Below are 23481 nucleotides of genomic sequence, written 5' to 3' on the forward strand. Positions count from 1 at the left end.
GAATCCGGTTAATCTCCTGCGGGAGAACTGGGCGTGAACTTGAATTGGGAATTCCTTAAATTGACCCAGCATGAATCTGCAGACTGCACTTGGAGGCATCCTTAGGGACGCTTAGTTGAATTTTATGAGGATCCAGATTTAATACACACTAGCTAACCTTGACATTCATGTCTAGTCTCTCACTTCCCCTTCCTTTTTGTAACAAAGCAGCTACATGGTATTCCTCAGATACTTCTTCTGCTACGTGACTTCAGGAATTTGCTTATTCCGAGCCCTGGCAAATGTGGCCCTTCCAACTTGTTTCTTGGGGGTAGACATAAAACAGAAGAAAAAAAGAGTTACAGAAACTACTGAAAGATGGAAATTGTCTGCAGTTCACTGGATACCAGCAATTATACTCCAGGCAAGCTAAGTCCACAATGTTGGGAAATGTGTGTTTTCTCATGAGAAGTCAGAGAAAGCATTGTTTTAGTCCCTAATCACTAGGGGCTAGTTTAGGGGGTTCTTTTTGGCTGTTCTGCAAATATATTGAGTTACAGTGGCAGATAGAGTGCAAGAGGGTGCAGAGTTCAGCAACCTATTTTAGTGATTGGGTCTGTTTTAGTATACTTGAAAGACACTTACAAAGGTGAAGCATTTTAAAGATTTTCTAATGGAGTAAAATCATTAGGTTATCTTATGCATTGTTAAAGTCAATTCAAAACTTTCTAGTGGCATATGTTTTATGCTGGGTTTACTTAGGCATTTCACTTCTGCTATTTTCATATGAAGTTATGGCAGTTTTGCAGGATATTCGCTTTCTGATGGTCAAGCAGTTGACTGACCAGGTCCTCTTCCCCCTCCTCTTTTATTCATGTTGTGTAACCGAAACTGGTTTTCCCAGATGACTTGATCTTTTTAGGAATTTCTTGTTTGATGACCTCTGTAAAAATAATATATCACTGTTTTCTAACAGGCAAACAGTTTCCAGGACTTCTATAAAGACCAGTTCCAGGTTACATCTATCTTTGACTTGTCATATGCAGGCAAACCTTTTCAGAGGGTTTTGTCCTCAAAAGTCTCAGTCAGTCATGAAGTCACTTTGTGATTCACCTTACTCTAGATCCTTACCTTCAGCTCCTTACAAAGTTTTTAAATGTGTCTCACAACTCTTGCCATCTCATTTCTCATTAATATCTCACTGCATCACATCCTTCCTAGCATCTTCTGATTTAGCACTGCTGCACTCAGATCTGTGGCAAGATTCAGGAAACAAGTTTTCATGCCTCACTTTAGCAGCATCTTGCCAACCACATCTCATTGACGCAAAGTTACTTTGGATCTACCTTGTTCTAACACTGCCCTCCTTTTTGTGTAGTTTTAAAAGTAATGGCTTCCCTCTCCGGACTTCTGATGTATTTGTATTGCCAGTACTTATTTGGGAGAGGAATAAAAGCAAAACTGTCATTGGAGTATAGTAGCTTAATGATTTGCCTAGCAGCTAAATGTCTGACTGTGCCTGAGGGCAGTGCTTGGGAGCAGTGCACAGTCCATCTGCTGATAGAAATATTATTTTAAGGCAGATACTTATTTTAATAGTGAACCAAATTAAAGTGGCGTGTACAATTTTATTTCTGCGATTTTATAATTTCTAAAAGCTATATTTTTAATATTCTTTACAGACATTATGTTGTGTGGTGCTTGGCTCTACTATGTTGTAGCAGTTTCACCCAGATCAGGCATGGGGGAATTCATCTTACCCAGCATTAGATGGCTGTCAAAAATGTGTACAATGTAAAGCATCACAACAGGAGTTTTTAAAAGCTGATGAGGAAAAATGCACATATTTTTGCATATTTTGGGGCAAAGCTAATCTCATTCAAAAATAGATGCCTAAATTAAGTCATAGCCTTACAAAATGCCTCTTTCCTGGGTTTGGCTATAAAGAAAGTTTAGGATTTCTATCCCCAGAATAAATTTCTGAAATTAGGCAAGGTGTATCATATGCCTCCTGCTCTGTTTTCTCAGAGGTCTGTAATAATAATAATAATAATAATAATAATAACAACAATAATAGTAGTAGTAGTGGTAGTAGCTAATAATAAGAAGAACAGCGGTTTTATTCTTTGGGACAGTGGACTGTGAAATGGCTTGTATAAATAAGAAAACATGTCTTCTGAACATGAAAAAAAAGCACAAAGTGAAGACAGATATTCTGAAATACCTGTATTCTTTTCTTAAAATTTTAAATCTGATGGGTTTGGTATTGCGCATTCTAAAAGGTGAACATTATATATTTCAGGGACAGAAGTAATTCTGTAAAAATGGAGGCTTACTGTAACCCCCCTCTAATACTTTTTTGTTTGGTTGTTGGGGTTTTTTTATTCTAAGAAAAAAAAATAGAAAGAAACAGCTGAAAGCAAGAAAAATAGGTGAAATGAAGACAATACAAATCTTTTGTATTGTCTTTCTTGTGCTTTATTTCTTCCTAAATTTCATTCATAAGATACCTGTATGTAAGATGTAGACTGTGTGCCTTTGCCCACAGCACATTTAACTTTTAAGTTCTTTGGATAAAAGAACAAATTATGCCAGATTTTCTTTTGCTTTCTATCCTCTAGTTAGAATACTTTTGTCTAAAAGGATGCAAACTCTGCTAGAAAATTTTCCTTTACCTGGGCAGTTTCAAATATCTGACATTGTCATTTCTTTTAAGCTCATGCAGCAGTATTTCTTCTCACTAGTGGTACCAATAGGTTCTCTCTCGTCTAATAGACAGTAAATTTCCATTCTTTTTATATCTCAGAAACTTTTATCCTTCTGTTAAATTACGGTCAAATTGGGCAGTGTGTTCAAAATGGCACATAAATGACTTTTCTCACTGGATTAGAGAACAAGATGTATTCTGCTATGTTTGTCCCCAGAACTAATGGGAAGACATAACATATGGCTTACCTAATGTGAGTGCTGTTGTAGTTACTGCTGTAACACTATAACTGCTGGCTCTCTGCGGTGCTCATTAGTTTTTGATATGTGTGTTTGTAGCCTTCCCCTTTGTCAGTAACAATAGAGATCAAAAGAGCAGAAAGGAGCAGGGTGAGGAGTGCAGGGAGATACTCCAGTAACCATTTCCCTCCTTTCGTTTACACAGTACCTTTGCCTCCATGTGAGATTGCACAACTACAGTTCCTGGATTTTTCTAGTAGGCAGGTCAATAAAGAAACACAGAGGCTTATCTCTGAAGCAGAGTGAAAGCATATGGAGTGGCTGCCTCATTTTTCAAGAATGGAAGAAACTGGAAGGGATAAACCAGCCTTCATTTGTCTCTTCCTCTAGTAATTAAGCCATGAATTAATTTAAATACTTAGATATGTCTCTCTGCTGTTCAGAGGAATTACTTTATTCACTGACTTGTGTGCAGAAGTGTTGATTTCTAAAGGAAATTTCTTGCACCTTTAAGATAACTGTTACCTGAACAAACCTTGTTCTGTAGCAGCACCTTGTGGGAAGGAAATCAGACTACAGTCTCTCACACAGGCCAGCATTCCCAGAAGACAGTCGCTGACATTGCCATCAATGAGCTGAACAGCTTATTTTATTGTTGCTATAGAACTTAGAGGAGTCCAGAGTAATAAAAAACACCTCCATTAGGATGATACACAGAAGGCATCCCAAATACATTCTTATTAATTCTTGATCTTCTTCTCTTGAGAAATAAGAAAATTAGGGTACTATGTCTGTATGCATCTAAGATAAAATTTGCTCCTATGTACAGCAAATGTATTATGGCTGAGTTCTTCACCTGTTATTTCTTAGTTTTAAATCTTTAAAATCTTTGGATTGTGATGTCCAGATAGATACACATCTTACCCAGGATACAAGATTGTATTAAGCTCAAAAGACAAAGTAATCTTTAACAAAAAAGAAAGGTTATAATTATGTCTTTATAACTTTGTTTTGCAGGAGGCAATAAGCTGAAGAATCAACATTTTCGCCTAAACTGGGCATGGATCTCCTTAGAAAAGGAGTATTACTTAGTAAATGAAGACTCCAAGTATCTTGATGTTGTTCTTAAACGGAGAGGTTTCCTGGGAGAAACCTCTTTTATAAGTAAGTTCACTTCTAACCTTACAGTTGCTTCTATAAATCACTGCCCCACCAGTTGATATAATGTATCAATAGAACGGGATCGTATTATAGTTGTTTCATGCTAAGCAAACTATATTCAAAGGCATATGTTTATTTATTAAAGAGTGTCTCTTTTATTATGCTATGCGTATGATTTCTTCAGTTATATAGAGAAATCTTCCCTTTTGCGGTTCTTTTTTGTCCTCTGCAATTAATTTTTGAACAAGCAACCCAAGACACCGTCCTTCTTTCTTTGATTTGATTGATACCACTGTTTATTTGTTTCACAGAATACAGTTCCTGCCCAGATCTTCTTTTCCCTGAATTGAAAAAATACAGTTGTAGCAACCAGAAGGACAACAATAAACATATATCATTTTCCAGGAAGGCTATTGTGAGCTGGTCTGACCAGCAGCTACAAGCATTAGGCTCGTTTTCTTCACTCAGTGTTGGCAGTCAACTGAGGCTGATACAGGAGGTGTTGAAAACTGTTTGCAGTGTCTGGGGAGTGAAACAGTGAAAAAAAGGTTGTGTTATCACATTCTGCAACCTCACACCTGTTTCTAGCTTCTGGATCTGTTCCCATCTTCTGATGCATTTGCACCAAGGAACATTATCCTTGTGCAATTTCACATTGAAACCCATGGTGAGCTTATACTGCTTAGATGAAACACTCAATTTAAAGCTGTTTTTGCAGAGATATGTAAGCATTTGCCTGTCAAGTTTCTGGTTAGAGCTTTTTCTGATTAAAAGTCTGAGTTTCAGGTAGTGAGATGCAGTTGGGACACCTATTTTGGCATGAGATTTAGGGGATATAGACCTTAACTAACAGGATGTAACTGAAAAGACTGTTTTGAACAGTGAACTAACTTTGATAATATATTCCTTTTAAAGAAAGAAAACTAATGGAAGAGATAAATTAAATACATAGTTAAGGATGTATGGTTTAAATTAATTACTATACTGAATTACAGATACTGATGTGGCTTCTGATGCTTCAGATAGAGTGTTTACAAAATCTTCCACCTATGGATTCAAGGTCAGTTTCAGAATTGAGCTGACTGAAAATTCAGCAAAACCAGATTAACTTGCCTCCGATTACCTTAATCCTGCAAATGGAATTGCAGAATTGGAAAGAGCATAAAAGATACTGGTCAAGATGATTACTGGCCTTTCTGGTCCATATGCAGTGCCAAAGTGGCTGAAGGTTTATAGGTTATATAAAATATTGGCTTTGACTTAGGATGAGGCAGAAAGACAGAAAAGCAAGGTCTGTAGGGAAAGGTGATGTGTTTCAATACATTAAATAGTGCAGCTGGAAGAAACAATCAGAGAAGGGAGAAGTTTTAAGTTTTTTTTCTGAAAACCTGAGAAAAGACTTTAAGACTTCAGTGGTACTGTGGGATTTAAAGAAGGCCAAATGCATGAGTTGGAGACAGTTCTGGAATACTGTCTCATTTCCATGAGGGTTTGTCAGACAGCCTTAAACTGTGAGTGAAATGCCTGTGAAAACCTGTTTTAGAGCAGTCTGAATCTGAGAGTGGAAGGCCTGTGCCACCTCTGTGGATTGAGTTGTTTGAATTTTATCCCATGGACTTGCAGCTTCAACTTCACCTGAACTTAATGATTGTCATTATGCAAACACTGAAATAAGAAGTAATAGCTTTTTAAAATGCTTACAGTGATGGCAATGAGAGCAATGGTTCAGGTTTTGCATCTTCTTTCATTTTTATTCAGTACATTTTCCTTTGTGTCATTGTGTTTTCCTTAGCTTTCTCTTTAAAGACTGAACTTTCCAGGGGTGTTTTTATTTTTTCTAAGAAAAATAAGTATTTTCTAGGGTTTTGAGCAGGAGGTTATTTAGATGTTCTGGAAAAGAAGATAACCCAGAGGGCTAAAAGGAGAGAGAAAAGTCTGTTGTCCCTTTTGGACATCCGTAATTGAATTATCGGGAAATGGAAACTTGATTGTAACTTAGGAGAATGTAGTGTTTTTCCACCTCTGTGTATGATACCCAATATAAAACTGATTTAGCTTGAATGTTCCCAGGCTGTGAAAAGTATATTTTTCTACATGTTTTTTAAAGATAACACAATGAGAGAAATATTACCAGTGATGTTTTTAATGACCTGAATTTCTGATTTTAACAGGTATTAGCACCAAAGATGGAACTGCCAAGAAAGATAAAGACTTCAGAGGAAAAGCCCAGAAGCAAGTGCAGTTTAATCCTGGTCAAACCTTAGCCACATGGCGAGTACGGATTTTGAGTGATGGTGAACATGAACATTCTGAGTCCTTTCAAATTGTTCTTTCTGAGCCAGTCATGGCAATTCTGGAATTTCCTGCTGCATCCACAGTGGAAATTATTGACCCAGGAGATGGTGAGAACCTTTCCAGAACTGTACTGGCAATATATGCTATATCAAAAGATAAACTGAAGGACAAATACTGTGAGTAACACTGGATACTAAAGGTTACCTGTCCTCAGAATATTTCTGAAGACAGATTTTGGCATCAGGTAGCCATTTTTCCTCTATCATTTTAAGTGCTTGATGAATAGCTAACTCAGGTAGCATGTTTTTATGAAATACCTGCATTTTTTTGTGATATGTTATTTCTAGGGGGGTTGTTTGTTTTCATTTTAGGCATAACGTGTTATGTGTTTGCAAACAGGACGTAGCTGCAGAGTTGGCTGGAGGCTGACTTGATTTACTCTGCCATGAAAATTCATGTGGGAGAGGATGGTACAGGAAAATCTAGGCTGCTTGCTCCCAACAAGTTTGGGTCTTGGAGCAAACTATTTGCATCAGTCAGGCCTTAATATCAAGCTGAGAAGCTCAGTAAGTGTAATGGTCATTAGACCAAGTGTAGTTCACGCTGTGTCAAGAGCAAATAAAATTATGGGTGAATATAAACAAAGAAATAAACTGATTTTAAAAAGATTTTAAAAAGAAGAGCTAGAGCATGCTCTGGTTGCTTTGTATCTTTTCAGCTGCATCCAGACACTTGAACCCATGGGCTGTGGTCACACAGAACTGTCCTTAAGAAATCTTTTAAGTCCTGGATGACCGTAACAGCTTGAATTATATAGTCTTCCCTAATGAACTTTTGAAGAGTGTTGAGCATGGAAATTCTCAGAGGTGTCTTAGTTCCTAGTTACAAATACAAGTTAAACCAGAGCTTATCTCACATCCATATTTAGTCACTAAGAAAAATAGTGCTTAACTTTAAAAGCAGCATGTATGAGACACAGAAATAACTTGAAAATGTGTTAATTCCTTTATCTTTTCTATGATCAGTAAGATAGCAGAATTCAAGGTAATTAGCAAAGTCTTCTTTTTGCCAACAACAGTATTTTATATTTCTTACACTAAGATAAAATTTTTACAGTCCCAGAGAATTCATAATAATTATACATAAAGTGACATTGCATAGGAGAAAATCAAATGCACGGCTGCAAATCAAAGGATATCTACAGGAAAACTAGAGAGAGAACTTTGAGGGGGAGGACTGTGTTTCCTAGCAGTGTTTTGAAGCTGAGGGTTTACCAAGCTCACTGAATAGGAACCATCAAAAGTTTTATTCTGCTTCCAGTGAAAAATTCATTGATTTGAATGGTGTCGTTCTAGGATCAAAATAGTGAGCTTGTTCAGAAGGCTGTACCAGCCTCTTGGTGTATGGGACATTAGTTAATGTTTTATTCCAAATATAGATTGCATGGGGATGTGGGTTTTTTATACTAGCTGTGATGGTGTAGCTCATTCTCCTCCAAGCTTTTATGTTGTTCATAAGGTCTGTTAAACTTTTATAGTGCCATTTTACTCGTAGTTGAATAATTATGAGAAAGAAAGAGAGAGAGAGAGGAAACCAAATAAATCAGATTCCTGCATGTTTTGGAACGTTAGAGTTTCTCATTTTGCCAACTAAATTCTAAAGGGAGAAATAGAAGGAAAGAAATGTTGGGGGGTTTTTTTAGGGCTGCCTTTTGCTTTACTTTAAAATGAAAAAGTAGGGATCTGATATTTTTCACATTGAATTTTTGTCTTGCCAGAATAGTGAGTAGTCTAGATCTTATCAAACCTGAATTACAGCATTTTTAAGGCAGGCTTTTGACCTTAAGTCATGCTAGTAGTAGTTGGAGAAATAAAACCTGGAACATGTTTTCAAAGAAGCCACCTGACAGTTTTCAGAACACTGTTTGCCCAAGTACTGTGAAGTGATGAAAAATTTGCTTTGTGCAGTCAGCTGATACCACTTAATTTGATATTACACAGAATTATATTCTGTTTAGGTTGCAGTCACACTAATGAAACTGTAAAGGTGGTTTATAATTATGTGCACAGCCGCCTTTTGTTCTTGAGTTTTTGAGAGAACAAGAACAAAATTGATCCTGAATCCCAGTAACAGCATAAAACCCATCAATCTGATTGTATGAGTATAAAATAATGAAAGAGTTCAGAATATATCTTGGTCAGTTTTTTTCCCAGAAAAATGGTCTGATATTCCTTGGTATGATACATTTTAGTGTGAGATTGCTCCTCAGACTTCACTGGCTGTATTGGCTGGGTCTTCTTTGAGTAAAACAGGAGTGTAACCAACTCAAATCAAATGTTCAAGTCAGAGGAAGATGTCAAGAGCTCAGCCTTGCTCCTCAGTGCCAAATGATTTTCATGGTTATCTTGATGCAGTAAGTTAAAGAATGGCCTTGGTGAACCACAACCTGTGTGTGAGCTATGCTATTGATACTTCTGTAGTTAATAATTAAATACCATGGAAATAATAAAAAGATAGACTTTGTGAACAAATTCTCCAAACACTGTCTTGCACCATTAACCCTAGATAAACAAATCAGTCACGTTAGAGACCACTTAATAAGGACTTCCGAATACAGACCTAATGATCTGATTTTCTTTTCCATTTCTGAAATACTAAGAAACTCTACTTCTCTCACCCTCCAGGTTTTACTTAAAATTTAGTGGCATTGCCAATAAATGCAAGTTACTTGTTGCACTTTAGAATATTCAAAAATGCTCTTAGCTAATGTACAGGTGACTTTATGAGCTTCTTTTCTTTTCAGAATCAACAGTCTTTATTCCTCAGTCCACCTATAGTATTGAAGAAGATGTTGGTGAGTTATTTATACCAGTCAGAAGAAGTGGAGATGTGAGTCAGGAACTGATGGTCATCTGCTACACACAACAAGGTAGTAGAATCTACTATAGAATAAAAAAATAGCAAGAGTAGAAAAGAGACAGAAATTTTAAAATACTTATTCCATCTATTTTATAATAAAATTGTTTATAACTCTGTTAATTACCTTTTCATCTAAATATCTTCAGTCTCAACTGGAAATGTATACATCTCTGCAATCTGTCTAAGAGTATTACTGAACAGTTTAAAAATCATCATGGAGAGGTGAAGAGGATCTGTGTTCTTTATATGCAGCCCCATATATCTGAAAGTGATGAGAACTGAAAGCACTGCAGTGATTGCCCAGGCTATCCTTCACTTGTTTGTATCTTGAAAAAAATTATACAAAATAATATTGCTTAATTGCCATACTTCTCCTTCATCTGCCTTTCAGTCTCTTACTAATTATATGTGTGCAGGGCATGGGGTTTCTACACCTGTGGTTTTATTGTTATTTTTCATCTGGAGGGCTGAAGCAATACTTTATGTAAAGTGATCTGGAATCCAAATAGTTTGTTCTCATGAAATTCCGTCTGTTCTTTCACTGGTATCTTCCATACGGGTAAAATATACTAAGGGAGTTAACTGGTAATCCTCACAGGGGCTATTTTGTCAGTCTGTCTCTTGTGGTAGACAGTATTCCTTCTGACTGAAAAGGTGCAAATTATTTGAAGAACCACACTCTTCCATTGTATCATATACAGAAGTAGCTTGTCCATGGATCTCAGAAGCGTGTCCATGGACCTCTGACCTTGTCCACAGCCCATCTTATCACCAAAAAGTAAATAGAAATTAAAAGACAATGAAAATAAAATCCGCCTCTGTGAGGAGATCCTTGTAACCATGGTATGTATAGTGGCTGTTCTTCTTTTTTGGCACAGGAACAGCATCTGGCACTGCCCCAACCTCTGTACTTTCCTACTCTGACTACATATCCAGGCCAGAGGATCACAACAGCGTTCTACGTTTTGACAAAGACGAACGTGAAAAAATGTGTCGGATCGTCATCATAGATGATTCCTTGTATGAAGAGGCTGAGACCTTTGATGTGTTTCTGAGCATGCCCATGGGTGGAAGAATTGGTGCAGAATTCCCAAGCACTCGCATTACCATTGTGCCTGACAAGGATGATGGTAAGGTATCATATAATTGAAATGATATTCCCAGTTCAGGGCAGAAACTACAAATAACATCACATTCAAACCCACATGTAGAAAATGGGGTTTGTTTTCCTTCCTGGTGGTTAAAACACATGCTACTTCCATCTTGAGATTAGAAAATACTATTGGAAGGCTATGTAGGTTTTTGAAAGTGGTTAGTATTGCTATTTTGTTGTTTGAGGAAATCACATGAGCAGTGATTCAGAGCAAGGAGCTGCAACTTTCCCTTCTGTCACATTAACAGACATAATCCAAGATGTCGCCTTGCATGGGCAGCCTTGTTTCTGTGATTCTGAGGCGGTGTCCACAAAGCCTTTGGGCCCACTCAATCATGCTGCAGAGGGCCCCATTGGAAGCCCTCATGGAACAGCAGCCATCTAGCAGCTCCTAAGAGGCAAGGCCTTGATTTGATGCTGCATTTAAATTTCTGCCTAGATGTGCCCATGTATGCTTCCTATGTCTTTTTAATAAAGTAAATATTCAAATGACTGTAATGTTGCTTTCAAAATAGTCTCAGTAAGGAAACGCTGACAGAATTATGGCATTTGTTCAACTGGTTAATAGCTCTGAGATACTGCTTTGAAAGGGACATGTCTGGTGGTGATTAGAAAAAGATGTGTGACTAAGGCTGAGTAGAATCAGCACACTGTATCACCAACTGCTTTCAAAACTACATGTATTGTTGCTGCCTCAAGCCTCTCCTTTAATGCTTCAAGCATTGGTGTGACAGCTCTTTTTCTAGGAGAAGTAGCATAAAAGCTTCCTGGTACAATTGCCCTCATTTATGCATGGAGTTAGGAACTGACATCTCAACTGTGAATTCTGTGATAGGACTACTGATAAGCTATTTTAGTCTTCTCTGTGAGGCCATAAACCATCTATTGTGACACTGTCATATTTCCGAAAGACTAATGGGAGGAATTACATGGTACAGTATTCTTTGAAAGTCTGATGCCAAAACAGACCATTATTATCAGCACAGTGATTTCTCTCTAGGTAAGGATACAAAAGGCAGCTCTTAAAGGCAGGAAGTCCACACCTATCTAATTGCCTCATAAATACTCAGACTGCCTGAAACTTCTCACCTGTAATCCTGTGACAGAGGTGACTTTGTTTTCTCTGTGGAGCATTTGGGTGATCATATAGTGTTAATGACTACAACAGGTTGAAAAAACATGTCATGTAAGGTAAGAGAACATATATTGAATGCAAGCCAGAATAGAAATCTTTATCTGACTTTGCTATTATAGCAAATACAAATTTATTCATTTAGGGGCTTCTACAACAGTTTGATTTGTATTAATAATTTTGGTGAATTCATGAACTTCAAAGTTTGTACGTAGCAGAGTATAGAATATTTGGAGAGTAGCTATTAAAAATATATATTCACTAAGAAGCTGATTACCCAAATTTTGAAGGTGTTCTGACTGCTTAAAATATATATGAAGAGTTTGGGATGGAGAGAATGATTCTCCAAGACATTATTAGTTAATATCAGAGATGAGCTGAAATTAGACCATCTAACTTCAATGGGGATCTCAGTGACTCTCAGTCACAACACAGTATAAAACTTAGTATTTTATGAAACTTACACAAAATATTAGGGAAGTTAGTGAGAAATCTCCTTTAACACTGCCATTAGAAAGCAGAAGAAGTAATTTCGTTTGTGTACCACTGTTCAGTTTTAAGTTTCTGCATTTATGAGCACAAATTGCCTCAGTGCTATGAACTTTTATACACAAATTATATTTAACGAAGACTAATCTTATGGGATTTAGTAAAAAGCTGGGGAAGTGTTTGGGAAATTAGAACAGAATATTTTCATTATGTAGCAGCTGAAATAATCTATGTTGGTAGGAGTAAACAATATTTGGGATATTGAAAGATAAGAGGTCTTTAAAGGATAGATTTAGAATAATTTTGCAAACATTCACTTGTCTTTCTACATCCAAAATGTTGCATATGGGTATTTGAAATGATGTAACAGAACTCCTTTTTAGCTTTCTGTATCAGTGGAAGAACTCCCACAACGAATTCCAGAACATGCAAAAACTTACCAACAATTCACTTACCAGTAAAATTTCCTACCACATTCTTTTTAGTCTGCGTAAAAATATAAAGCATGGCAACAGAAAAGTCTTACGTGTTTTGTTTCATCTGAGATCTGTTGCACTGTCTGTTCTATAAAAAGCAGAGTACAGACTACCAAGTAGATAAATTGTAAGTTACACCTTGCATGTTTATTTATGCATTCACACACACATACGAATAAATATATACATGCACATGTTTATGTAACGTGTGAACAATTTAGCACCCTGGCAGTCATGATTGAAATTCTGCATAAATAAGCAAAGGATTTTAAGCAGCATTGGTTATTGTTGTTTGCAGTGTACAAAATTAATTTTAATAAGTTCAAACAGTGTGGTATGTGAAAGAAAAAGAATATTCTTTAGCTTTTAACAGTAAAATTTAATTAATAAAATGTTTAAGATAAGAGGTTGGTAGAAGCTTTAGCACAGATAAATAATAGCCTATCAGCTGTAGTAATGCTATAATGCTAAATTCTCTGGTCCACTTTATTCTCTACTTCACATCAACTGATATATTTTTTTCATTGTTTGTTTAAATTCATCTTCTATTTAACAGAGTTTCTTTGGACAAATGTCACAGTATGTCATTAAATGATGTCTCCAAGTACTGTGACTGGATTAACATTATGCTTTGACTTCTTCAGGTCAAACAATAGAAAGAGCAAAGGTCAAAGTTTAATAATACTACGTGAGACCTTTCCTATGGAACTCAAGTCAGCACTAGCAACATCACCTTATCTCCTCTGGCATTCAATGCAAGTTAATTAGGAAACACTCACCTTCTGTACCTACCATCTAACTCTTTTATTTCTAGAGAATGCCCTTAGGGTCTAACTAAAATGTCATAGTTGCTGTATAATCATGACAATAAAAAAAAGTAAGAGGCATGCTCAACTTTCTAGTGAGCTACAGTGTATTCACTAAATTCCAGGCAACTGAAAAGTTTAATTGGGGATTATACAGATTTTGCTGCCAAAGCAAAATCTGGGAAAAAAATTGTAGTGTGCAGAACATGCACTGGTATATATTTATATCTTGTGAATGGTGATTTTCAAATTGGTGCTGCTATTGGGACATTTCCTAATTTGAAAGGTACTTTTCCTGATAGGTACTGAAGTTAGATAGAAAAGAAGAAAAGGATTAGGTTAATGAAGTAAGCAGCAGAATAAGCTTCACATGGAAATCTTGTATTTGAAGTTACACATGCCACTACAGTTAAGGCACTAAAAAGTAAAAACATGATTTGTTTGAGTCAGATGTGATAGTTACTAATGGCAAACCATGGAAGAAAAGCATGCTGGGGAAAGACCTATGCAAATCATCCACTTCTGGGGTGGCACTAATCTCACTTGGTATTAGCCTCTATAACTTTAGACATCTGATTCAAAGAGGCTACACCAGGATTCTTCTATGGTTAATGAAAAGAGAGGTGTACTCCCAGGAAACATCCCATCCTAGGACAAGTATCTAAACTCTTGAGGTCAATCACCAAGGGTACCTGGTGCATCTGAATACACTGATTTATGAAAGTAGATATAAACCCTACTTCGGAAATTTAATTTGCCAGTCAATACAAAGTTGTAAGCACTACTGGGCATGAAGGAAGGACTTTTTTTCCAATTTTGTTTTAAAACCATATATACTATGAAATGCCATAAAACAACAAATGGATATATAGCTATCCTGCTTCATAAAACAATTATGGTTTCTACAGAAAAATCTGAAATAATCTGTTTGAAATCAAAAAAAAAAATGCTGAAGAGTATATGTATTCTAAATAGGTATTTAGAAACTCAAGCATTTTCCATACTGATGTGAACTTAAGCTACCAAATCTAGCCAGAACTGATGGCGTGAACTACTTTATGCATCCTAGGGATTTCGAGGATGAAGAGAAAGGCCTGAAGAATTTGAGGTCAGTTGGTTGGTTCAGGACATATCTGCCCTGCATAGAGAGCACAGAGCTCAGCATAAAGCTCATTTGAAGGCGGCACTGTATATAATAGATAAATATTATTCACCTAGGAAAAGGAAGATGAGGTTAATGTGCACTTTTCATTCCCCTTGGAGAGAGGAATCCTGGAATTTAGTTTAAGACTCATGAAAACACTCAGACCCTAGTCTTCCATGGAAATGCCTTAATCCTCAGGCACTTAGCAACTGAGCTAGATCAGCCTGGAAGTGCCTTCTGTTTTTCCAACTGAAGTGGTGACTCTGAAATCATTTCATAGAGAGAGAGAAAAAATGAGATCTAAGTCTTTTGTTAGTATTCATCTGGGAATGAAGAGCCTGTAATTTGGTTCCATCACTAACAGTGTTGCTGTGTTGTGTGCAACAAGTCTGATACAAAATGCTTTAACAAGGTTTGAGTCAAAGCTCTGCTTTTTCGTAATCCCAATATTTTGACTGCTGCCCTAATTTAGATTCTTTTTTAGTTACTTGGGTTTTTTTGTTGTGGGCAAATTTAAAACTCTTGGTTTGTAATCACATTTGGAAATCTGAAGAGAAGAGGTGTGGTGAATGCAGAGCTGGAAGTTTGCACCTTTGTTTGCTGCACATTTTTTGTAAGAGGCTGTCTCCCCATGTGATTTTAATTCCATGCTACTGTATTTAGTGTTGCCATGAGAGCACACAGCCTTACATCCAGGCTGACAAACAGTCATCCTGCCTTAGTGGAATTGTTGAAGCCTCATGCTGATCACAGCAGGAAGTAAATTAAATACATTTGTTCCACTTCGTTCGCATTAGATGGGCAAGAAGCTGCTCAAACTTCTTCTTGACATTTTTACATCAAGGCTGGGAAAGCAAAGGACTCAGGTTTATCTCAGAGGTTTGCTGACCATTATCTTTACACCTGCTCAACAGAATCACTCATACCAGCCACGTGATAGAGGGTAGCACTATCTGGGAATATTTTACAGACAAGTAAACTGGATGATGGTATCCTAATGCACAAAGGCAATGTTAGAGGTCAAACAAAACAGATTAATTATTTAGTCTTCTGGAGATTTCTTAAAACACTTGCTGTCACTTTTCTTACACTTAATTAAATTTTGAAAATCCTTAGACCGTGTTCTGGAAATTGGTAGCCACTAACACTTGTCCAGCTACCTCGGAGTAGCAAAGTACATATTAATATTTTCTATCAATAGCCTGAAAAATCAATGCTGCAATGTTACATTATAAATACACGCTTTGCATTGGCTCCTAGCAGGCAGACAGTTTGAACTAACTCTCAGTATGTGTACTGAGCCAAATTTACAGCTTATGATAAATAATTATTTTATTAGTAACAGAGTTTATCAGAGGAACATCCTTATCTCACAAGGCTAGTTGGAATCTCCTTATTTCCATTGGTCTCCAAGGCAGACAGTCAGATGTGCCGTTCTCTCTTTGCCAGACCTTAAACTGAATGGGTGGTTGATTGATCTTGGTTGTCAACATCTGCTACTCTATTTGTCCAATTTTAATTACAATCTGAGCACTACAAGCAGAGCATGCGCACTGTTATGTTATGGACTGGAGTCATGGTTTGGCCAACTATCCATCACCACTCTCTGGAGATGGCTAAAATAGCGAACTAGTTCTTTTTTCTCTGTACATCCATCTCTGATTACTTTCTCCCTTTTATGTTTTACATTGCTTGTGAGTCTGATGCCTCTGGCACTTCTGTGTAGCTTCTAACTTCTTTTGTCCTCTCATTAAGTAAAATCTCTCTATATGACCCCTCCCCTTTCCCCAGTCTGTGGCAGGTGGCCAGGTTGGCAACTAATCAAGGGAAAGAGTGGATGACAGCCAGCTTATGATACATATTATACTCCCAGTTTTCTTTACTAATAGCTTCTTATTATCACCAGTTCAACAGAGTGAAAAATGTTCAATTTATGATGATAGCCTTAAAGATATGGGAAAGTGCCTGTTTGCTGCCTATCACAGAAATAAATTAATGTCATACCTTGCAGTAGGACATTCTATAGGGTAACCAGGCACATTTATTACTTGCTCTCTTAGCATTATTTGTTCCTTCCAGTTTATTATGTGTGTGTGTCCCATTTTATAAGTCTGTGTGTATATATATGTGTGTGTGAACTACAGATGTTGGATTAATCTCATCTCTATTTAATAACTAGATATATATAGTCCTACCTTATGATCTAGGCTCCTTTGATAGGTGAGGAGGCCTGAACATGACCTCCAGATCATACTTTGTTGCATCTATTTCAGATGGCTCTGTTACAGTAGGGGATGCAGCTGGTGGAGCACAAAGCTCTTCGGCCTTCACTGCTGCATGTGTTTAAATGGGTTGCTTACACATGCATTATTACACTTGTATGTGAATTGCAGTAATATTTCAAGGAGAGTGTTGAAATAGAGAAAACATTCAGTTTTATACTCAATGCACACAAAATAGCCGACAAGCAGGAGGCACAAGATTACATGAACTGTAGAAAACATTATACCTTCTGTTAAATTTAGAATGAGTTTAATGAAGTGGTGTTCTTATGTGAACTGGTATTGCATCCCAGAGCCTAATGTATTATTGGTTTATGATGGTTCACTAAAGACTACATTGAACTGCTTTCTCTCTCCATACAATAGCATATTGTATTTTTATGGCATTGGTCTTTGCACTGTAGATCTTGCATTTGTTATACACTGCTTAGAAATGTAATGAATGCCTAGCAAACCATTCTAAATTAATCATTTGTTCATTGTTGGATATGGCTGTAGGAGTGACCTAGTGAGTGCTTTGTATGTTTTAAGATTTGGATAATCAAGTTGAGTAGAATGTCTTGGTGCATTCAGTTTTCCCAAGGCTTCTTCAATCCTCTTCCTTCCTCTGAATCTCCTCATACTGAGACTTTGCCATTTTGCTCATAGTCTTTAGAGACCCAAGAGATACTGAACACTGTAACCACTGTAGCCCATTGGGCTTTAATGCCATTGATTCTTCTTTTGAACGTGTAAATGCTCAAAAGACTAACTCAGTTACTATCTCACTTCACTGTCAGGACACTCTTTTCTCTCTCACACAAATGGCATCAAAAGTCCAAGAGACAGAATTCAAGAAGTTTTAATGTACAGCAGAGCATATTTTCTTTTGTTTGAGCTCTGCTTTTGTGGTCTGACAAGTCTGGCTGTTGCTCTGTTTTCACTTCTGCTCTGTCTTCTCTGCCAACTCCTATCCTCAACAGTAGCTCTGGTAAAGGGTCTCTTGCATACTTTTCTTCTACAGCCTTGGTAAGCTAAATATATTCTGATTGTATGTGGGCAGAAAAGCCTGTAAGAAATTGTTTCCATTGGTTAAGCACACTCAACATAACTAGCATTGTCACTGAATAGTAAAAGTGCAAAAATCAAAAGTTGGATCAGCCAGAAATGGCTACATACTGTATCTTTACCTAGCCTGATTTCTGAAATCTTGCTGAACTTCTCATACCATTTCTGTTTGTAGCCCTCATTTTTTATCTGATGTGTGTGAATCACTGACTGTAAGCTCCTTCAAGCTTGGTCTCCTTGTGAAAAACCTTGTGTGTGGTATATTTAAATGCTACTGCCAAGCCTTCCCATTTATCTGTCTGCCTGTGTTTCATCAGTTTGTTGAGAATTTGTTACTGATCCCATTTCCCAGGCCTGTTATATAAAAATAATCTAATTCATTTTAAAAATAGAGCATGTAGAAGATTCTGAGTTGGTTTCATGCTCTGTGGGAGGTATAGGCAGTAGGAAAAAGGTATGTGAAATTCAGATGGTTGCTGCAGGCAATACAATGATGTTTGGGTGTGTCCCCAAATTCCAGTGTTTGTTTCTTCATCTGTTAGTCTTTATATTTTTATTTCCATTGGTAAATGAGGCAATTACTTGATTATGGAATGGTTTAGGCAGATGATTGGAGCTTGATGTACTTACAGCAGAAAAAATATTTTGGCCCTGTCCTCAGACTTCACACAGGAAAAACTCCTCCAACACCCGTAATAGTTCCAGCGATATCAAGGTCTGTAGGTTATATCCTGAGGGTGCGTGGAAGAATCACAAAAATACTACTCTACTAATAAATGTTTTCATGTATGTGTTAGTTCACCAATACATGAATTTGATGTTTTGGAAAGGCAGCAATGTTTCTTAGCAAACCAACAAAGGTAAATTAATTGCTTCAGGGGAAGGCCACTTAGGAGAATCAAACTCATAGATTAGCCTTTTTGCTAACATGCTATTTGTAGCTGGGAAACAATTTAAGACTGCTCATTACTATCTTATACATAATAATTAACTAATTGTTGAAAAATTCACTTTGATTTTAAAGGCACACATCTTCAATGAGTTGAGCTACAGCTTGGCCTCGTACACTCAGATCTCTTTATTCTCCATTGTTCAGGAATACTCTGTAGCTCATCGAACTGCTACAGGACCATTTATGATCGGCAGCCTGACATTAGGCAGAATCAGAATTAGCTCTGTTCTCCAGGCTACAAAGAACACTGCAGGCTGTCAAGAAGGAAAGAACAAGTGACCAGAGATGGGGTGTCACTGTAGCCATCTCACTGCCATCCTCAGTCTTGCAGCTAGAGCTGTAGTCTGCTTCCTTTAGTGTGCTACTTTGCTCACATTTGAGTTTTGCTTACTGATGTAGCAGGGAGTGTAGATATGGACTCCAAGCCTGCCAGGCAGGTGCTGCTTGTGATGGTACTGTGTCTAGAGGAACTGAAGAAAGGGTGAGTTAAAATGTAAAGTGTTATGCTAAATTAGTGTGTATCATAAATTAATTAAACGTGAATCATATATAATGTTGTTCATAGCAGTTGCTGCTTCACACCATACTACACCATACTCTACTGAAATTACTGGGTTAAGTTGCATAAAATGAGAGTAATTAAGTGATGAGCCAGTCTAATCAATGTATGGCACTGCCATTGTGGATTTAAAAAGAAACTGCGATTTCCTTACAAAATCGAATTGTGTTTGGTGAAGATTGCATTAATTTGAATCTGTCCTATTACCTGTTATAGTGTTTGCAGTATTGTTTAAAAAACCTTTTTAAGTCAATAGACAGAAGTGGGCTGTTGAGACAAATGGAAAAGCAGACGTTATTTGCTTAAGATAATGTCTGTGGCAATTTGGCTGAAACTAGCCATTTTGATTCTGAGGGGAATTTCCTTTTTGATTGCAAAAGTTATGACAACACTGCTAAGAAGATGAAAGCTGTTAAGATTGCAACATATGAATTTGTAAAGTAATCTGTTTTGACCACATCAAATAAAAAGCTATTGGCATGTGCACAGTAGGTATCTGCTACAGAACTGAGCTTTGACTGTAATCTTGACCCCTGCTTCTACAGCATTCAGTGAAAATAAATTACTTGGCAAATTAAATTCATTGTGCTAAATGCAAGCTCAGTTGCTTGCAAAGTTTCAAGTGTGTGCAAGTAGCTGCAGGATGGTGCTATCTAGTTTCAGATTTTAAAGTCCTCTTTGATATTGTCTTAATATAAAGTTTTTGTAATGGAAGGTTTCTCTGAGCTTTTCTTTTGCTGCTATTAACATGTATATATGAGAGAGAGATTTCAGAAGTTCACCTTTACTGCTGTTAAACAGTAAATGCTCATGCCTTCTTACATTTAATGGAACTCTCATTCTTAATTGATCTACCTACAACACACACAATTCATGTTTGTAACATTGGAATCTGTTATGTTACAGACTCAGCAGACCAGTCCTTTGACACCAGCTGTGATCCTGAAATGCAAGTAGGCATTGTGTAGGGATGTATATGTTGTCTGAGTATGAGCCAGATCAGGTCCAGCCAAATCTGGCTGTGTTTGTCTGGTTTTATGTCCAAGTTAATGAGCTGTGCCAGCCATCAGGGCTCATTACTTCGGACTCAGCATGGCCCTAGCATGTCCAGACTGTACCAGAACAGGCTTGTAGGCTTGCAAAGAACTGGTTTGCACCCTCTGCATTACCACAACAGACTTCTGCTACTGGCAGCAGTAGCAGTAGCTCTGGCAACTCATAATGTTCACATCATAGCCTTTTTTGTGCTGTTTGTGGAAAGAAGGAAGGCAAAAGCTTTTAGGAATAGACAGTTTAACACTAGAAAAGATGAGCCATAAGTTCATTTGTAAAGACTCCTTCTCCTGCTTCCAGTGTCTGAATTCTTGTTTTCTTCTATTATTTGTTTCCTCCTGAGAATATATATGTGTGTGTGTGCTTCACTGGCAGCATATATCACTGAAATTCACTTAAATTTTAAGCCTTATCAAGGTGCCAGCACGGAAGAGTCTGTTCTTTTGTGTTTGTCCTAAATATTCTGCCAACAGGATTTTTTAAAAACAATCTACTCTTTTGCAATGTCTCCTTAAAGCAGTTTATAAGGATATAATTTTAAAATATAAAGCTTCTTTGGAAATAAACATTTTTGTGCTATCCCACTGATTTGACGATGTACCTTCAAAGTTAGACATGTTCCTAACAACATGAGAAGTGTGTTTGTTTTCCTGATTGATGACTGACTAGTGCTGTAGTTGAGACACGGCTCTGACTCTCTAAGTACAAGGACAAGGCAAAGTTTTCATTTCTGTGCCAAGAAACCTGGGACTAAAGCTCCTAATGTTTCTCCTCTGATTATTGTAACTTCATGCCAGTGAAACCTGTGGGTCTGAACAAAAAAAACCCTTAGAAAACTTCCTCTTATTTCTCTAAGAGGAACCATTAAATTTGCAGTAGTCTCTCTTCAGAGTGATTACTAGATTAAAGGTCTGCTGTAAGTGAGCCTGCAGTCATTGAGCAGTGTTTTCCAGACATGACCTGAAACAGACAATGCTTCCCCTGTTAGGAGCTTGGCTTTGCTACTGCCCCTGGGGAGCTACTAACACAGCTTACAGGAAATGAATTTAGAAAACATTTGTAAGGATTTGTTTCCTAGGATGGGTAACCATGCAGAATGTGTCTTTCATTGAATATACATACCTCAAAAAGTGTGAAAAACTCACTGTGAAGAACAAGACATGCTAGCTGAGGGTTTAGATATTTTTTTGTTTGGCTGTGAAAACAGGAATGAACACTGTGTGAGGATTCTTCTTCAGCAGCAGTAAAGCAAGCATTAGGATAATGCTATAAGAAATAAACAATATTTTATTTTATGCCTTCCATCTAGTTTAAGGCAGATCATCTAAGTTCCCTGTGTAGCCAGTAAGTAGAAGGGAATGCTTCCACACCTCCTCAGATTTTCCTGATTGCAGTGAGTGAGCCATTCCACCTGTCATCCTGTATGCTCATTGTGCTGGGAAACCTGGAATGGCCTATCTTTGTCCTTGAAAACTGAGAGCAGGCAGGGTCCATGTGAGTATCTCTCACTTAAGTGTTTAAAACGAGGTGCAGCCAAGTCCAGATCAAGTTCTGGAACCATTGGGACATATGAACAAGGTTAGATTTGCGAAAGTGTGCTGAACTCTAAGCGTACTTGTTTAAGAAATGACATGTGTTAGAATTGATAATTTTTTTAACTGCCATTATCTAACTATTGGCACATTAGTAACCATTTGGTCTTAGTAGGCATTCTATATTTTTATTGTCTAGAGGCTGGGAAAGTCTTTGTCCATCTTAAGACTTTAGAAGAACATTGTATGTCTGAAATGGTACATTGCTTTGCAGAGCTAATATCCAATGCTTCAGTATCCCTGTAAGTGGAACTCTCATCAAAGTTAATAGTAGTTACACAAAAGGTACAGAGGGTGTATCCTGTTCACCTATTAAAAATCTTTCAGATAAGAGCTCCACAGTCCAAGTATAAAAACAACTACTGACAAGCCAGCCTCTATGGGCAAATAAAGTAACATCCATGTGTGTCTGTCTGTGCACATAAATACACACATGTTTAAATACACATACTCTTGAATTTAAAAAAAAAATTAAATTGGAACTGACAAGGTTTTCATCTACCAAAGTTAGACTTCTTCCAGGTTTGTCTTTCATCCTGCAAAGGCTGATGGCCTTAATAATGCTCAAACAGATCTATGAATCTGCACTATTTTTCAGTTCCATCAATTTTTTGCATGATTTCAGTTTTAGCAGAAAAGTAGAGAGGCAGCTGCAGTTGTTTCACTGATGAGGAATATAAAGGAGTACATTTGGGTTTTTTTATTTTATTAGTTGTGAAATACAGAAAAATCTTCAATGCAGAAGAGAAAATTCTTTTCTCCAAACTTGCAGTTTCACTCTTGAATACAGTTCCAAAATGCTTATTAACCACTGCTTTCTCAGATGAAGTTTTTGCTTAGTAATAACTAAGTAAAAATTTTATATTATTTCTGGTTAGTTTTAATTAAGTTGCTATTTTACATTGTTCAGCAATCTACCAGAGGAGATTGTTGCCATACACTGTGGTGGTTCTTCAATTCCAAAACATTTATTCCATTGTCATAGATGTCATAGCTTTTGCATCAGACATATAATCAATCTTGTAAAAATCTGACCTATGGAAATGATGGTCCCAACTTCCATTTACCATTAAAAAGGATTTAGGTCTCCTCCTTTGGGTAATTTGTACCTTTTCTGTGTGGAAGGCATAGCTCTGTAGAGCCATAAACTTTTCCAGTCATTTCCTTCGAATTTTTTGCTTTTTTCCATGCTTGGTGAAGGGGAGGTACCCATGGTGCTACTCAGAGCACTGAGCAATTGCCATGATCTTTTTCAACTGAATTCAAGTTGACCGTATGCTGCATGGTATTTCAAACACATTTGTGATACTGTAGCCTCATGATTAATAAATTTTCACAAGACAGCATAAGAAAATTGTGAGGAAGCTCAAGGAGAACTTGTGTAGGTCTTTTTACACTTGTGGGAGGTAGCTGTGCTTTGTGCTGTGCACTGGGAAATCTGAGGCACTGGCTGGGCATGATTAATCTTGCGTGTTTGAAACAGGAATGGAAAGGAT

At 37.2% G+C, this 23481-nt stretch overlaps 1 protein-coding gene across 1 annotated transcript in view; it reads left to right on the forward strand.

The window, feature by feature from the left end:
• FREM2 (FRAS1 related extracellular matrix 2) overlaps positions 1–23481 on the forward strand; it is a 119371-nt gene that overhangs the window by 57753 nt on the left and 38137 nt on the right. The window contains exons 3-6 of the mRNA XM_032099647.1: positions 3943–4089; positions 6258–6488; positions 9185–9310; positions 10179–10430. Coding sequence (XP_031955538.1) covers positions 3943–4089; positions 6258–6488; positions 9185–9310; positions 10179–10430 — 756 coding nt within the window. The remainder of the gene's footprint in view (positions 1–3942; positions 4090–6257; positions 6489–9184; positions 9311–10178; positions 10431–23481) is intronic.

The sequence above is a fragment of the Corvus moneduloides genome, chromosome 2, assembly GCF_009650955.1.
Source record: "Corvus moneduloides isolate bCorMon1 chromosome 2, bCorMon1.pri, whole genome shotgun sequence".
In the NCBI taxonomy this organism is placed as follows: Eukaryota; Metazoa; Chordata; class Aves; order Passeriformes; family Corvidae; genus Corvus; species Corvus moneduloides.